We start from the raw sequence: 18776 nt of genomic DNA on the forward strand, positions 1-18776 counted from the left end.
TTGCCATTCAACTATTTCACAGCACTAATAGTACTGAGGGTTCGTAGGCAGATCAGAACAGGGCTATGGAGCTGAAAGAAGTAGCAAATACTCCTTCTGTTTCAGCTTCCCTGCCAATCACGACAAGCAATCCTGCTTCCCAGGAAAGGCTACAAAAACAAAAGACAGCTGAAACACACAACCATAACAGTTCTGATTCAGTAAACTACTAGGAGTCAACTGGGAGCTCATATATTCCCTTCCAGTTGTGCCCATTGTTGCGGAATGGAAATTCACACTAAGCTGAATTTAGCAGTGCCATCAAACTTGATTATGAGCAACTAGGATTCTGCCTCAGTCACCTTTGACTTTGGCTGTTTCTGTAACAATGTTTAAAGGTATACAATATTTATGATTTGTGCTAAGAATATAGGCTATACCAGGGGTAGGCAACCCCGGCTCTTTTATGACTCATGGACTTCAACTCCCAGAATTCCTGAGTCAGCTGACTCAGAGCCGAGGTTGCCTATCCCTGGGTTATACTGTTATTTTCAGCCTGGAATGCTTGATAAAAAAACACACTACATTCAAAGCTCAATTCTTAAAAAAAAGTGTTACAAAAGTACATGTATGTAACTGTACATGCATATGGTCTCCAATGAGCAGGGTTGCCCTTGGTTATTTTATTTTATTTATTTTATTTTATTGGATTTATATACGGCCCTTCTCCCAAAGGACTCAGGGCGGTGTACAGGGCAGTTAAAACATGGTATACAAAGTTAAAAAATAAATTAAATTAAGTTAGCCCCAACAAGACAAATTCTAAAGTTTAAAATCCCAATCCCTCAAGTCTAGGCTGGCAAGCTCAAATAACCAGGTTTTCAGGTCGCAGCGAAAAGAGCGAAGGTCGGGAGCCATCCGGAGCTCAACAGGAAGTTGATTCCAGAGGGCGGGCACGCCCACAGAGAATGCTCTCCCCCTGGGGGCCATCAGCCGGCACTCCCTGGCTGACGGCACCCTAAGGAGGCCCTCTCTGTGGGAGCGCACAGGGCAACGGGAAGTTGACGCCGGCAGAAGGTGCTCCCTATCTACGGGGGGTAGCACCTCACCCCCCCTTAGTTAAAGATGGAATAGACTGGGTTACCCAAGATGCCGGTATGTACAGCCACTCGGTCTTGTTGGGATTAAGTCGAAGCCTGTTCCTCCCCATCCAGACCCTAACCGCCTCCAGGCAACGGGACATCACATCGAGGGCGTCACTGGGTTGATTTGGGGTAGAAATAAAAAGCTGGGTATCATCAGCATACTGATGATACCCCACCCCAAAACCACGAATGATCTCACCCAGTGGCTTCATATAGATGTTGAACAGGAAGGGCCAGAGGACTGACCCCTGAGTGACTCCACAAATGAGAGGCCTCGAGGCCTACCTCTGCCCTCCTGCCAACACCGACTGCGAACGACCCAGGAGGTAGGAGGAGAACCACTGTAAAACAGTACCACCCACTCCCAACCCCCTGAGGCGCTGCAGTAAGATACCATGGTCGATGGTATCAAAAGCCGCTGAGAGGTCTAATAGGACTAGGACAGAGGAACAACCCCTGCCACGAGCCCACCAGAGATCATTCACCAGCGCGACCAATGGCGTCTCCGTGCTGTACCTGGGCCTAAAACCTGATTGGTATGGGTCCAGATAATCAGCTTCCTCCAGGAACAGAGGGAGCTGATATGCCACCACACTCTCAACAACCTTCGCTAAAAAGTGAAGGTTGGAGACCGGACGATAGTTGTTCAAAATAGCTGGGTCCAGGGCAGGCTTCTTGAGGAGGAGCCTCACCACCGCCTCCTTCAAAGGTGGCAGGGAAGCTACCCTCCCTCAAAGAAGCAGTTATTACTGCCTGGAGCCAGCCTCGTGTCCCCTCCCGAGCCACATACACCAGCCAGGAGGGGCATGGGTCCAATAAACACGTGGTGGAACTCAGCCTCCCCATGATCCTGTCCACCTCTTCCGGAGTCACAGGGTCGAATTCTTCCCAGATAACATTCCCAAGACCGCTCGTCTTCCCCCCATCAGACTCCGCCCAGTCGGAGTCCAGACAGGCCCGAATCTGAGTGATTTTGTCCGCCAGATGCTGACTAAACTCCTCGGCACGACCCTGCAAGGGCTCCTCCCTCACCTCCTGATTAAGGAGGGAGTGAGTCACCCTAAACAGGGCAGCCGGGTGATTATCTGCGGACGCGATGAGGGCAGCGAAGTAATTGGACTTCGCTGCTTCCATCGCTGCGAGATAAGATCTCATAAAGGTTCTTAACCGCAATCGGTCAGATTCAGACCGGCTGGATCTCCAGCAGCTCTCTAGGCTCCGGCTCTGACGCTTCATCTCCCGGAGCTCCATAGAAAACCATGGAGCCCGCCGGGATCTGCACCGGGACAGGGACCACATGGGCACAACGCGGTCGAGTGCCTCAGTGGCTGCCCTTTCCCAGGTTTCCACTAAGGCATTGACCGGGCTGTGAGCGAAAATGGCATGCACAGGTCCAAGCACCACCTGGAACCGTTCAGGGTCCATTAGGCGCCTGGGGCGGAACCACCTGGTCGGTTTCGCAACCTGGTGACGGGGGGTGGCGAAACGGAAGGCCAGCTGCAGGAGGTGATGATCGGTCCATGACAGGGGTATAATAGCTGGAAATCCCCCTCCCAGATCATCTAGCCACCTTCCAGATAAAAAAATAAGATCGAGTGTGTGAACCCCCCCCCATGAGTCGGGCCCTGAATTACTTGGGTCAGGTCCATGGCCGTCATGGAGGCCATGAGCTCCCGAGCCAACCCCGACAAACCTCCCAGGGACGGCAGGTTGAAGTCCCCCAGAACCATAAGACTTGCAGTCATATCTCTTCCTAGTCCCCAGGCTTCCTGTTCCTTCTCAGGGTACATTTTTAGATTTTAGATTTTTAAACCTTTAACATTTTAAAACCTTAATCAGGATATTGGCTGGCTACAAAAGCAAGGTCTTCTTTTAAGGCATCACCCATTTGTACGTATGCCTACATAGTCTACATGCATCTTAGAAAGTAAATACACTGGAGGATAGCAACCCAGTGCTTTATTTGGAAGGGTATTTAGTGCCCAATAATAAAGACAAAGATAGACAAAAGCTAAAATTTTCAGAGGCTGAAATTCTTTTGAATCATACAGTCCCTGAAATTTGACAATTGAACAATGTGACTGGATTTTCTGTGTCCTTACTATGGCCAAAAGACTGATAGTGCAGCACTGGAAAGATAAACGTATTTATTCAATGGATTGAAGACTCAGTTGCACTTGCCACCTATGAATGGATGGCCTATGGACATAGATTTTATATAGACAAGTATAATGAAATACGGGAGTCATTTATACAGAATACAGTAGGCTAATAAAAAGATGGACATATAAACATATTAGAAATATATGTGTATTTGAATAATATTTGCATTAGACAAATACACATTGTCACTGTTCTTGTCATAATGACATATATTTTTCACATTTTTTCACTTTGTTAAAGCACTTTTTGTGGGGGGTTTTTAATCTTTTACTCTTTTTTGTGTTATTATTAACAAGCAATAAAAATACATTTTAAAAAGACAAAGGTGCACTAAAGAGCTTCCTGAAGGCTGAAGCAGTACCTAGTGCAAGATCTCATCCATATTCTGGCAAACAGTTTTTTTCACGAGTGGCCTTGCCCATTGTAGCAATCACTGTATGAATAGATAAATCTTTCCCATAGTATCACAGCCAGTTTGTTTTAATTGCCTGTAAGCATTTTCTCAAAATTCCAAATGTGCCTGCTGGCCTGAAAAGCTGCTTAATTATGCAGTACAGTAGTTATGCAGCAAAACATCACAGGGATTCAAAATTTCAGCTTTGCTTTGTGCAAAGAGGGCCTTTTTGATTAAGGTCTCTTTTCTAAAAGCTTTTAATGGCTTTTTTTCTTGACTAGAACAGAATGATGAGGCTTAAAGATTTATTTATGGATAAGATATGAGGCGAAAAAAAAGTGTTCTATTTTTAGAGAAAGGGATAAACTAAGATATTATAATTGAGAGGAGATGAAGAGAAGATAAATTAATTTGTGGAACATTGTTTGAAGGGATTAAATATTAATATTTTCCATTTGTTTTTTTCTAGTAGCTCTTAACAGATTTTTTATTAAGTGATGAGATTTTAAAGATTTATTTATAGATACAAAATATTGCATGGGAATAAAGTTTTAGATAAAATGACAAGGTATTATGTAAAATACAAGAAAGAATTATGAATGACTTCTTTAAAAGATGGATGGATGGTTGGATGGATGGATGGATGGATGGATATTTCTGGTAGTTCTTAATGGACTTTTTCTGATTAAGATTGAAAGATGGGGTTTTATTAACATTAGATAAAAATGAAATTATAGAATGAAAAGTTTTGGCTGAAATATTAGAGAATGTATTAAGTTTATACATGTTTATACTTGTCTTGATTAAGGGAAAGGTTTTTTTTCTTTTCCTTTTGATATATTTTCCCTTCCCCCCTTTTCCCTTTTCCCTTTTCTATTTTTATTGTTTATATTCTTCTTAGTTTCTTATCTGTAATCTTAAACTTCAGTAAAAATGATTTTAAAAAATCTTAGCCTTGCATATATATAAAAAAGTGACATTTGTTACATGCAAATATCTGTAATATATGAGTGATAGGGAATTTGTAATTCCAGAAGGTCCTGGATGAAATGGATTATGTGGACCCATTCCAGTCAGGTCTCAGGCCATGGGACAGAAACAGCATCTCTTGAGGGAAATGGGCAGTTTAGAAACATGATAAACAGACAGACAGATAGACAGACAGATAAATAAGGAAGTAAGGAAGTTGCACTTGTGGATGATCTTTGATGAAAGCAGGACGGGGGTAGTGTATCCATCCTTTATCTCCTTGACCGCTCAGCGGCCATCCTTTTGAGCTGAGTAAGGGGTTTGGGGCTGGGTGGGCCAATATTGCTCTGGCTCAATCCCTTTTTCCAAGGGCTGGTCCCAATTGGTGCTGATAGGGAGCAGGTAGTCCAGCCCATGGCCACTCCTTTGGGGAGTACCACAGAGCTCAGCACTATCTGTTCCTTTTTAACATCTATATGAAATTGCTGGCCGAGATCATCCGACACCATAGGATGAAGTATCAGCATACCAATGATACACAGTTTTAGACCTCCATCCCCCGTGATCTGGCCTAAGTGCCTGGAGGCTATAGGGCTCCGGATGGGGGACAACAGGCTTCAGCTGAACCCTGGCAAGACAAAGTAGCCGTGGGTGCAAAGAACCTCAGGATCCAGTTTATCATCTTTAGTTCTGGATGGGGTTGCACTACCCCAAATAAACCCGGTATGCAACCTGTGGGTTCTCCTGCACTTGTGACTACTGCCCTAAGAGCAGGTGGCAGACATGTCTAGGAGAACCCTTGTGCAATTTTATTTTGTCTGCCATTTGCACCCTCAATGGATTGTAAGGACCTGTGCAGTCACTTATGCCCTTTTATTTCTCAGTTGGATTGCTGCAATGTGCTCTACATGGGCCTACCCTTAAAGAGCATTCACAAGTTATAGCTGGTATAAAATGCAGCAATTCCTGTAACACCATTGTTGTGCAAGCTGCATTGGTTACCAATTTGCTTCTGGGTCCAGTTCAAGGTGTTACCTTTAAAAGTCCTATATAGCAGGACTTTTCAACCTTTTCACCGATTGTATATACAGTATTCGAGTACCACCAGTCGCTTAGCATAAACTTGATGACCAAAAAAAAGAAGAGGAAAAAAGTGATAAAGTACTGTTAGTCCTCGACTTACAACAGTTTGCTGAGTGACTGTTCAATGGCACTGAAAAAAGTGACTTATGATCATTTTTCACACTTATGATCGTTGTAGCATCCCCAGGGTCATGTGATTTAACATTTGGATGCTTGGCAACTGATTCATATTTATGATGGTCAGTGTCCCAGGGTCATGTGATCACCTTTTGCAATGTTTTGGCAGGGGCCGAAAGCCCTAATAAGCAGGCATATACATAGAATGAAGGCTATTGCTAAGCACATTGGTTTGTGCTTAAATTGTAAGCCACCCTGAGTCTTCGGAGAAGGGCGGGATATAAATGGGATTAAAATAAATAAAATAAAAAATAAAGTCAATGGCCGGGGAGGGTGTGGCCAGTTCAATGTCACTCAGATCGGTGGGGGGAGGTGGGGCTGTGGGAGTGATCCAGGGGCCTCCAATGGAGGGGGTGGGATTGGGATGGGCGCCAGTGCATGGTCCACCAGAGAAGCCTCATCATCCCTCTTGGGCTGTGTGGGGGACTCTTAGATGGTGGTGCAGGCTGCCCGGAGCCCTGAGCAGCGGAGGGCAAGTGCCCAGCCCGGCCCTCAAGCTCCCAGGGCACCAGGACCCCGCAGCCCAACCCAATTCAGCCTCACTTGCCCAAGGGAGCACCCGGCTGCACTTAACCTCTTCGAGGCTGTGGCTGCTGCTGCTGTGCTCACTCTCCTTGGCCAGGTTGCTCATGGTGGGTGCAGGAGGGCAAAGTGCATGGGTCAGAGGGAGGCCCACTCCCTCTTCATGTGAGGAGACCCAGCTTTGTAAGCAAAGCATCCTCAGCAATAGGATGGAAGGCGACCAGGAGAGGCCAGGAGGAGGGGACAAGGGGATGGCAAAAGGGCAGCAGGGCTACTGGTGGCCAAGTGCTAAGGCAGGACTTCCCTCAGACCCTCCCTCCCTCTTTCCAATCTCCCTTCCTTTTTTCTTACCTTCCTCCATCCTCTCCCTCCGTCCCTGCCTCCCTGCTTTTCATTTCCATCTCCTTCCTTCCTTCCTGTTTCCCTCCCTGCATCCTTCCCTGCCTCCCTCTTTCTCATCCCCATCTTCTTCCCTCCCTCCCTCACTCTTTCTCATTCCCATCTCCTTCCTTCCTTCCTCCCTCCATGCCTCACCTCCAGCCGATGGTGCCTTTCTTCATTCCTCATGGAGGGTGACCCCTCCCAGCTGTTTCTTCTGTTTTTTGCTGCCACTTGTGTGCGTGCCTGGCACAGATGGCTGCCACAAAGTTCTAGATTGGCTCCCGGCTGGCCTGTTTGATCTCCTTTCCTCTCTCCCCCCCTCCTCCTTTTCCCTTCAGCGTAGCTCCAGCTGACTCCTCCTCCCAAGGCTGCATCTTTTTTCTCTCTCCCTCTCCCGCTAAAACTGCCTCTTTTTATAGTCTCTCCTGTCTCCGCCCTCCTCCTCCTTTCTCTTCCGGGTGAGCCAGAAGTGTCGATCCTGGGCCCTTTGTCTCGCCCCAGCAGCCCTGCAGCTCCTGAGGACTCTCTCAGGGCAAGCCCTGCGCTGCTTTAGCTCCACTTGGCTAGGCTAGGCGTACCACCTGCCCGGTGCCAATGTACCACCGGTATATAACATATATAGTATCTGGGGAGCAATCTCATCCCAATGGAACTAACCTGCCCCAGTTGAGCCAGGTCTGCTACAGACCCTGTCTGCTAAGGAATTTCAGCAGGCAGGGTCAAGAAGAAAAGCCTTCTCCACTGTGGTTCCGACCCCGCCCTGTGGAACACTCTGCATTGGAGGTGAAAACTGTCCCTATCCTTTTGGCCTTCTCCTTTTGACAGTTGGCTTGGAGCTCCGAGGGGCACTCACTGCTGCAGGTGGTTGATGGGGTAAGACGTCATGCCTGAATTGTCCCTGCAACTAGTGGTGGGATTCAACTATGTGAATAACCAGTTCTCTGCGTGGATGCCATTTCTTGAAGTCCATTCTGGACCTGGGCAACAACAAAGTAGCTACCGGTTCTGCCAAAGTGGTGCGAATTGGCTGAATCCCACCACTGCCTACAACCATATTGTTTGTAAAGAAACACTTTCTTATTACATTGGTACAGTTTCTCTTGCTGTATTTCCTATTCAACTGATGCAGTTATTAACTTCATAATATAGAATTGCATTCTATAGCTCTGCGTAATGTTTATATAATTTTTTTTCTCTCTTGAAGCTGATGCCAGTCTTGGTGCCGATGACATATATGATGAAAGAGGATGTCAGTGTGATGTATCAGTAGAAGATCTAACCCCACCACTTAAAACAGTTATCCGAGCTATCAGGTAAGAAAAATGTACACTTAAGACATACTCCTATTGATCTCTTTAGCATAGTCTAACACTACATGTAAGACTTTTCATAAACAGACAAAAGAACAAAAGAACTGAACGGGGTTGGACAAGGCATGACCTTTAAGTTCCCTTCCATTGCTAAGAATCTGTGATTATATAATGTACTGAACATCACTTACACATTGATGAGGAAACTGAATTTATTACATATCAGATCTGGGCACCTTTCAGCTTCCCAGGCCACATCCAGCCTGCAGGGTACAGGTAGTCCTAAGCTTACAACCATTCATTTAAGCAACCATTTAAAGTTGCAACAACACTGAAAAAAAATGACCTACGACCGGTGCTCTCATAGCTTCCCTTGCATTCATCTGATTGAATAATTTACTATTTAAAATGAGTAAGAATAAAAGTTTTTAGATCTCTACATGATTTTTCCCTCATGCTGTATACTGCATTCGTTCTTCAAGGTAAGAATGTTCATAGAAAAATTCATTGTTAATTGGGAAGGTCTTGCCAACTATTTGGAGGGTTTACACAGGCATGAAAGGGAAGCGGTGGCTCAGTGGGTTAGGACACTGAGCTTGTTGATCGGAAGGTTGGCAGTTTGGCGGGTCGAATCCCGAGTGCCGCGTAACAGAGTGAGCGCTTGTTACTCGTCCCAGCTTCTGCCAACCTAGCAGTTCGAAAGCACGTAAAAATGCAAGTAGAAAAATAAGGACCACTATGGTGGGACGGTAACAGCGTTCCGTGCGCCTTTGATGTCTAGTCATGCCGGCCACATGACAAGGGAGACGTCCTCGGACAAGCGCTGGCTCTTTGGCTTTGAAAGGGAGATGAGCACTGGCCCCTAGAGTTGGAAACGACTAGCACGCATGTGTGGGGGAACCTTTACCTTTACACAGGCATATTAATCATGAAAGCAATTACAGATGTTAATATCTTAAGTACTTTTTGCATGGTTGTCAATCGAAGAATTAGCATTCTTAACCAGTTTAAAATCTGGTTCAGTGTATACGGTATTATGAATGTAACCCTATCGGAATGAATTATTGTCAGCTTTTTAAATGCATAAAAGATATATGAATTACTGATTTGGGATAATATTCCTTCTATAGAATCATGAAATTTCATGTTGCCAAAAGAAAGTTTAAAGAAACTTTACGTCCCTATGATGTCAAAGATGTCATTGAACAGTATTCAGCAGGTCACCTGGATATGCTGTGCAGAATTAAAAGTCTTCAGTCTCGGTAAGGGCACAAAACGTCCTTTTATAAAAGAGTCTCATCGTGTAAAATCCCTTTGTAGTATCACATAATCTGAGTTATATAATTCAAGACACTTAATTTTTTGTGGTAGTTATATTTCTTCTGTTTTTTCATATTTCATATTCATTTTTCATATGGCAGTCATATTTCATTCTATTTATTTTATTTTATTTTTATTTTTATTCCATTTATATCCCGCCCTTCTCCGAAGACTCAGGGCGGCTTACAAGCTTAGCAGTAGCCTTCATTCTATGTATATGCCTGCTTATTAGGGCTTTCACACACACCCCAAGCGGCATTATTACAAAGTCAACTTAATTGCCCCCAACAATCTGGGTTTATGTCCAGGATATGAGACCCCTAACATCCTGTTTCAACTTCTTCCCTGAAGACGATGCTACAGTATATAGTATAGAGCATTGCACGTCAAAACAACCAGGCACAAATACAGTTTTTTCCCCATGCCATCACACTGCTAAACAACTAATTCCCACAACACTGTCTTATGCCCCGGGATGTTAAACCATTTAGTAGGGGCTGTATTACTATTACTATTATCCTTCTCATCTTTTCTATTACCTATTTCCTTAGCTTCTTACAACTATAACTGTTGTTTGTATCTCATGCTTTTATTTAGTATCCTATTATGATTTATGCTGATTATTTAGTATCCTATGATATCACTGAGTGCTGTATCTTATGATTTATGATGATTGTATTTTATGATTATGATCATGATTTATCACGTTGCTTGTATGTATACTGAGAGCTTATGCACCAGAGACAAATTCCTTATGCATCCAATCACACTTGGCCAATAAAGAATTCTATTCCATTCCATTTCATTCCATTCTTTTTCCTTGTTGTGCCCTTCTTTCTTACAACCTGATTTATATCCACTAAAACATTTTTAGTATTATTAAACTTTATCAACTCTGACCGCTGGAAAGTTGCAAGCTGATTTTGACAGTTTCTTCCTAGTGTACTCAGAGAGAAAAATCTGACATCAACAATTCACCTGTAACAGAAACAAACACATTTGTTAGTCTTGATCACATTCAGTTAAACTATTTAAATTCAAAAAGAGCCTTGGTGGAGCTTTGGGCTAATGCCTCCTTAAGTAACACCAGCTGCCTGCAATTAGTGCAGGTTCGCATCCCACCAGGCTCAAGGTTGACTCAGCCTTCCATCCTTCCGAGGTAGGTAAAATGAGGACCCAGATTGTTGGGGGCAATTAAGCTGACTTTGTAATAATGCCGCTTGGGGGGGGGGTGAAAGCCCTAATAAGCAGGCATATACATAGAATGAAGGCTACTGCTAAGCTTGTAAGCCGCCCTGAGTCTTCGGAGAAGGGCGGGATATAAATGGAATTAAAATAAAATAGAAAAATAAAAATAAATTACATACCTGCATTTAGAAATGATCACAATGGAAAGTATTAAAATAGTCGTGTTAATGTCTGCCCGAAATAAAAGTCTAAGTATATGTTTGCCCAATAATTAAAAATATATTTTACTTAGGCCCCAAATTATTGCCTTTTGAAGACTTTTATGCATATTTCTATATTTAATTATCTTGCAGGGTTGATCAGATTCTTGGAAGGGGACAAATTACCACTGATAAAAGAAGTAGAGAGAAAAATACTGTAGAGAATGAGACAACTGATGACCTCAGCATGTTAGGGCGCGTAGTCAAGGTGGAAAAACAGGTAAAGAGCATGAGGCTTCTTTAGCTTACTGAACAACAATTTCAGGAATAAAATTCATTGTTAATATTTGCTAGCTAATTTCCATTTCTTCATATAATAATACGACTGTACAAAATTATTTTATTGAACTCAAAAATGTCAATGGTATTTTGCACAATTTTAACACTGTACTATTGTTATGGAATATCGAGAATATTCATGCAGTTCATATCCTACGTGATTCACAGAGACATCTCATGAATTTGCATGATTTTAGTATAATTTATGAGGGGTCAGTGGGAATGAATGACAACTTGAACCATGTATTTTTCATTAAAATTGCCATTTGCAAAAAAAAATGTAACGATTGAACAAAATTCAAATTTTTTCTTTGCAATATATTATTTTGTGACTAAAGATTTTATATATATATATATATATATATATATATATATATATATATATATATATATATATATATATATGTGTTTCAAATGTTAACTATTTAGATTACCTTGCTAGGCCCCAAACATGGGGCAAATCTTTATTTCCTGTTTTCAGCCTATCTTGAAGGCTATCGAACAGGCAGTAGTCACACCGGACAATTCATATATTTGTGTAAATTACTAACAAAGAATTAAAGGGAAACTGAGATGCATTTCTGACTCCTTAGTCGTCATCAGTCAGCTATACCCTTCTGAGATTCGAACCTGGGCTGATTGCATATATATATATATATATATATATATATATATATATATATATATATATGCAAATTATTCAAATTGCTAATAAAGAATTTTGGGAGGCTAAGATGGCCATTTCGAACTCTTTATGTTCTCATCAGTCAGTCATACCCTTTATCTGAGATTCGAACCTGGGCTGATTGTATATTAGACAGTTGTTTTAACTTGCTGAGCCACAGGTTCTTTCTCTCTTTTTATTAGCTAGAAGGCAAGGCAAATATATGTTAAGTATTTGTCAAGGCTTTTTGAAAGCACCTTGCTAATTAACTCTTATATATATATATATAAATACATGATGAAATATGTACTATAGGTTATAAATGTTATTTTAATGAAGTGAATCTTAGTTTATGAACATCAATGATCCTAAAAATTTTTTCCTTCTTTCTCTAGGTCCAATCCATTGAATCAAAATTAGATTCATTACTAGACATTTATCAACAGGTTTTGAAGAAAGGATCTGTGTCTGCATTGACTTTAGCTTCGTTTCAAATGCCGTCTTTTGAATGTGATCAAACCTCTGGTTATCAGAGTCCTGTAGATAGTAAAGATTTGTCTAATTCTGCTCAGACTAGTGGATCTGTTTCCAGATCAGCCAGTGTCAACATGCCATGTGGCCTACAGTTTATACTGACACCAAATGAATTCAACACTCAAGCTTACTATGCCTTTAGTCCAACTATGCATAGTCAAGCCACACAGGTGCCAAGTGATGGACCTGTAACTCTGTCCACTAATAATGCACTAAACCAAATAAACCAGACATCTAAACCAACAGCACCCACTACATTACAGATACCCCCTTTTTCATCATTAAAGCATATCAATAGGCTGGAGCCTATTAATTTTATTCCTGTTAACACACAGGAAAATACTCCTGATGTCACCACTTGCCTTGTTGCTTCAAAGGATAATGGACAAAGTGCACAGTCCAGTATGACAAAGGATCTTTCATGGAGAAAAAGCCTTGATACAGAGAGTGAACCTCTAGTCTCTGTGAAACCAATAGTACAAATGGATATAGGAAAATCGCTGTCGGTACAAAACCTTATACAGTCAACAGCTGAAGAACTGAATCTACAGATTTCTGGAAGTGATACCAGTAGTTCAAGAAGTAGCCAAGAACTATATAGCAAATGGAGGGAATCAAAATTATTTATAACTGATGAAGATTTGGAAACAGAGAGAGAAAATGAAACTTTTGAAGCCATTACCCACCCATTAGTGGAAACAACTCTCTCTACTGACTCTCTACGGACTGGAATGTCAAGATCATCTCAAAGTATTTGCAAGCCAGGAGACAGCACAGATGTTCTCAGCCTTCCTCATGTCAAACTTAAATAACATTTTGTTGGTTTTGTTCAAAGCTAAGTAATCCTTTCAGTCATACATATTAAGGCATGGACATTTTGAAAACCCTTTAATTATTTTTTAAAAAATAAATTAGTCCAGAAGAAAGGCACTTGTATGAGTCCATATATTTTAGTTGCATGTAAATGCATGTGTAGATGATGGAAAATATTCTAATTTATACCTACAGTACATTGGCATTTTCATTTAGTACAGCAGGTATAAATGAGTTACCAACAAAGTTCATTTTAGTTTTATTAAATATTTGGAACCATTGAGTTTCTACAGCTTATAAGTAAATTTCAAATAATAGGAAAGTAATTTTGCCACTGGTTAAAAGCTATTTATGACCTGAATTACATCATATCTGTGTTTACAAGGGGGAGGGAGGGAGGGAGTACTATTTGCAGCTGCTAGTAAGAAAAACCCACAGTATGAGATTAGAAATGGCTGCTAGTTGCAACATAAAATTATTCAGCTATTTTAGAAGAATTTTGATTTCTATATTCATTTGATGTAGGTACCAGATTGAATCAAAATATTTTGCACAGCACTTTTTAGGTTTTTGTGACTGAATTATTATTACTACTACTACTCCTTTACCTTCTCCTTCTATGAACTGTTCAAAATTCCAGATCATAATTGTTGATCTTCAGTGTGAACTTTTCTCTCTTAACTTTCTAAATTCGTAGATGAACTATATGCCAGAAATTCTGCAAGAAACAGATGTAATGCAATGTAATTATTTAAATTATTTTCTGTGGCTGAATGATAGCACAATAAAGTTAGCAAAAAAAGAGCAAGTAATGGATGAAATGGGGAGATAGAAGAAAAACGGTACATGAGAAAAGAAATAGTAATTATAATGCAATTATAATTGTTATACAGCAAGGTTAGATAAATAATAATTTGTTTAAAAATTAACATGCAGGATCAGGTGAGGCCAAAAGAACATAGAAAAGGAACTTAAAACCTTATAAACTGAAGACTGTTTATCTGTCCCCTCATAAAAAATGTCTAATAATCCAAATGATCTGATGGTGCTGAACATTAAATGTCAGGTATGTATTGACAAGAGCTGAAAGTCTGGTCTGTTTTTAGTATAAGAAACTAAAAACTAGTGCCTCCTCCTAATATATTTCTAGGAATATTCTCTTCCCAAATCCAATCCATAGTACTCTGTGATACAGCTTTGAACTAGCAGAAGACTTTTTTCTTCTCCCATACTCTCCTTTTTACTCCTGACAATACAAGGAGACAATACTAAACAAAATTACAATTTCATAGCTCTGTTTTGCCACTGAATTATTTTAAAAGCCTAATGCTGTTCTAATTGCTCTTCCTACTGATAAGCCAAATTTGCTGTTGTATTCATTATTGATGTTCACACACCCGCAAAGTACGTCATGAGCCACGTGTCTTCTGCTTGATATTCTCTCGATTCCAGAGGCATTCCACAAACTGAAGAGTGCTACTAGCTCAGTGTCTTGAGTCAGTCCTACTCTGAAAGTGAAGGTTATACATCAAAATGTCACAAGAGTCTTAATCATTATTAAATGCTGCAGATTGTGCTACAAATTAAATTGTTTACTCCATTAATTTCTGCCTCTTTTTATATAGATAAACTGTCTGGATGTTAATCTTATTCTGTGAAAGTACTCATAAATTGTAAAGTGTTTGTACTATTTCCTTCTCATAAAGATGATGAATGCTATTCGAGTTTTAGTTTGGTCAAAGCTCATATGATAATTTCCAGGGGAAGGTCTTGAAGCACATGGCCAGTCTTTTAATTTCTCACAGAATATTTTATTTTATGATTTCAATCTTGAAAGTTGATGTTGGCAGCATATTTGGCACCATTTATAATAGAAACTACGGTTACTGAATGCCTCTGAAGTAAGCTACTCTTTTTCAATTGATTCTGTCTATTCCAGCTGCCCAACCAAATGAAAGCGGGGTATTGGTGAATTCTGTACAAATAGTCCTTGACTTACAATTTCCGTTGTAATCGAGGTGGTTGTTAAAAGAGTTGCACCCAATTTTATGACCTTTTTCTGCTAGAGTTGTTAAGTTAATCCCACAGTCATTTAAGGGTCTGGTTTCCTACATAATTTTATTTATTGGAAACCATTAGGAAAATCGTAAATCACATGACCACAGGATGTTGCAACCTAAATACATGTAGGTTGTCAAGCACCTGGATTTTGAGAAATGGCCAGTGGAGATACTCTGATGGTTTAAGTGCAAATACCAGTTGTAAGTCATTTTTTTCCAGTGCTATTGCAACTCTGAACAGTCACTGAGTCTTTGTAAGTCAAGGACTGTAATATGGCTGTTTATAGGGATGAACAGTCTCTGCCCTTCCTCCCCTGTGAAACCTGAGCCTACAGCTACTCATTCCCTTCTCAAATCTGGCAAAAATACCAAAACTACTTCCAAGTTGGGGTGTATGTGCTGTGTGTCCTGCCAAAGATTTTAAAAATATGGCAGTATACTCTATAAAAGCCCTTCCCTCTTTCAGTGTTTTATAGTGCCTTTTTATGCTTTATATGTATTAGCCTAAATTTGCATTAAAGCTTATTGGAAGAGCTAATGCAAAGGAAGAAGGCAACCCATTCAGTGAGAAGTTTCCCTTTCTAAAAACAAAATTGGGAAAATTATCCTGCCATATATCTGCATGGACACCAACCAGCCTTCAGAGCTTCATTTCCAGTGTCAGCATAGTAGTTTGCAGTTTGGTGATTCTCTGCTATTATTGCCTTAATTAAAAGACATGCCTGAGTCTTCATGATGTTAATTATGTATATAATGTCTGTGAAACTGAATGGCTCTTAAAGACACCAATCAGGAATATCTTTACAAATTTACAGCTAACATTTATATTACCCCAGCCCCTTGTTCATGGGAAGATTTTACAGATAAATCTGTAAAATAAATAAATTCCCATAAAATCTTACAGATACTGCTAAAGGGTTTTTTTTATGAATATATGTAAATTTTAACCTGAATATTAAATAGGAGAATAATGTTTTCGACTGTATCCTCAGGCTGGAATTCTTATATGTAGCTGGAATTCTTATAATGTTGAAATCCTTTTTCCTACTACAAATAACAAAATCAAAATTTAACAAAAATCCTTATTTAAATATTTACTGAGGCCCTGTTATGCCCTTTTCTGCCCAGGACTCTTCTTTTTTCTTGCTGAATATTACTGTGATAATAAATGTGCAGTTAGGGATAAAGTGGGGAACAAAGTCAGTGTTTCCACTAATATTCTAAGCGCCTTCCAGTATATCTCAACAATGCATTGCTGCATAAGAAGGCTATAAAAAGAACCTCACAAAATGGAAAAACCTAACTTTTAGAAACATCCTGGTGGTTACAGTATATAAATCGAAGATAGGGGTCTTAATCAATCCAAGCCACTTCCAGGGTCTGACTGCTATCTGTAAGCAAGCAAATACACCATTCTGCAGTGCAGAATAAACTGGCCCTGAATCATTTGGGGTGAGTCTGGAGGCCTGGTGAAGAGTCTCTTCATCCTTGATGTATACAAATCTTTTAATTGTACTGAACATATCTTTCAGCCTTATTAGGTAGACCAGACAGGACGCCATGACCAGCTAATTCTACTTCATTTTAAAGCTACATCAGCAGAACCGGCAGCAAGTCTGGAAGTGCAATTCTCCCTGCCTCTCCTTTACAGCAAGAAACTTACTAGGGCGAGTCTCTTGCATAACCCATTATCCAGCTGCAGACTCTGCTGTCTCTCATCTGATCCTTTCCAAGGCAGCGTTGCCTGGCCCCTTCTACCAAGGTTTTTCCCATATGCCATTAAAATATAGCATTCCTTGCTTGAAGAAGGAATCAAGTAGTTTATATTACATCCCTAACAAATACTTGTCTTTTTCTGGTTTGCATTTTATTTAAATATGAATAGCGTTTTCCATTATAAGGCAGAGATTGTACACTTTTACTAACACTGGTCAACTGTTTATGTATACAAGATTACATAAATCAACTGCTGTCATTACATAAGGTGACAGATACTTAATTGTCTTCTGTGACTAGGTAAATTATTTTCTCTTTAAAATGTGCTATATCTAGATTCAACCTTTGTTCTAAATAAATATTCCTATTTGTTTCCTCAGCGTAAGAGTTGTGCCCGCTTAAAGTATAGAAGTTAAAGCTATTATTTTTGCTAAGCATATCTTTAATCTGAAAATGTTGGTATTCCAATTATTTCCTGAGGAAAATTGATACTTATGTCACATATGTCACATTGACTCTGAACATTAATGTACAAAATACCAAACAGGGATAAAGGGAATAAACTATTTTTTACAAAATGTGAAAAACATAGAATTTAGGAGACAAAGAAAATATGTAAGCAAAAGAATAAAGAAATATGAATCCGTTTTCTCCTATTTGAACTACAGTGAGTTAAACAGGATATACTTCATAGGCTGCACATTGTAGAAAAATATGTACGATGACAACCAGCTGAATTGTTCTTGCTGAGACGTTACAATAAAGGGTGATAATTAAGCAAAAAGACCAATAAAGGAGAATATTTGTAGCTCATGGTTGAAATGAGGGGTCCTTGGAGCTCTCTTGAGCTTGCTTGCTTTCTTGCAGATGTTTCATTACCCAAACTAGGTAACATCATCAATGCTAGTAAGGAGTGCAGTTTATATTCCACTGACTTGCTCTGCCACTGTTGATGGGGGTAGTCTTAGAAATTATTTGGGTGGGCTGTTTGCTGTTGACTTCTTTGGCAGTTTACTTGATTAACCTTGGAGTTAATCTATGCTGATCTGGTTGCTGATTGCTGGTGGAAAGGTGCTTGGGCCTAGCTCCCTTTATAGGCTGGGGTATCTGATAGTCTCTTTTGCAGAGTCTATAGATGTTGTTAGTATCTATGTGTCTATTGATGGCTGATTTGTATTCTAATTGTCCCTATTTGGTTTCCTGGGTGGTGGTCAGGGTTAAGGCTAGCCTTGGGGAAAGGTGGGGAATGTAAATTGTGGCTTTGTGTTTTCTAACTTAATCCTTACTCCTGTCAATTCAGCCTGACTCAGTCTTCTAAAGGGAGTTGCTTGAGGTCATTCTGGCTGGGAGACAGGTATTGCTTTAGCTTCTGTGGATGCTTTTTTTAAAAATTAGTTTTCCAATATTACAATAGTATCTTTAAAAAGCAACGTGGTGCCTGGGTTACAGTAGTTCCATTTCAGACAAATACATATTATTACAAATCTCCAAATTGTTGTAACCAATACTTCCTCTCTCTTTTTTCCTTTAATACATACTATCTCTTATCTAAATTAACATATTTCTCATTGCTATCCATCAGTCATTTAATAGTTTTCTTGTATTTATCAATACTTTAGTATTTTTTATATTTTAACATTCCATCTTTAAAACATCAAACACCTTCTATATTTTTCTAGCTTTAATTTTACATTGATATGAAAATTAAATGTTTAAAATTTCTCATTTTCATATGGCTAGATAACCTCCTTTCCCTTTACACAAGTTTCTCCAATACCTAGTAATGTAATGCACTTCTTATTTATCTCATTTCCACATC

At 40.1% G+C, this 18776-nt stretch overlaps 1 protein-coding gene across 1 annotated transcript in view; it reads left to right on the top strand.

The window, feature by feature from the left end:
• Positions 1-13244, top strand: part of KCNQ5 (potassium voltage-gated channel subfamily Q member 5) — a gene marked incomplete at its 5' end in the record, with an annotated part of 363603 nt that extends 350359 nt beyond the window's left edge. The window contains 4 exons of the mRNA XM_083377082.1: positions 8018-8126; positions 9254-9385; positions 10985-11111; positions 12230-13244. Coding sequence (XP_083233208.1) covers positions 8018-8126; positions 9254-9385; positions 10985-11111; positions 12230-13180 — 1319 coding nt within the window. The 3' untranslated portion in view covers positions 13181-13244. The remainder of the gene's footprint in view (positions 1-8017; positions 8127-9253; positions 9386-10984; positions 11112-12229) is intronic.
• Positions 13245-18776: the final 5532 nt, after the last annotated feature.

The sequence above is a fragment of the Vipera ursinii genome, assembly GCF_947247035.1.
Source record: "Vipera ursinii genome assembly, chromosome: 1".
Taxonomy (NCBI): Eukaryota; Metazoa; Chordata; class Lepidosauria; order Squamata; family Viperidae; genus Vipera; species Vipera ursinii.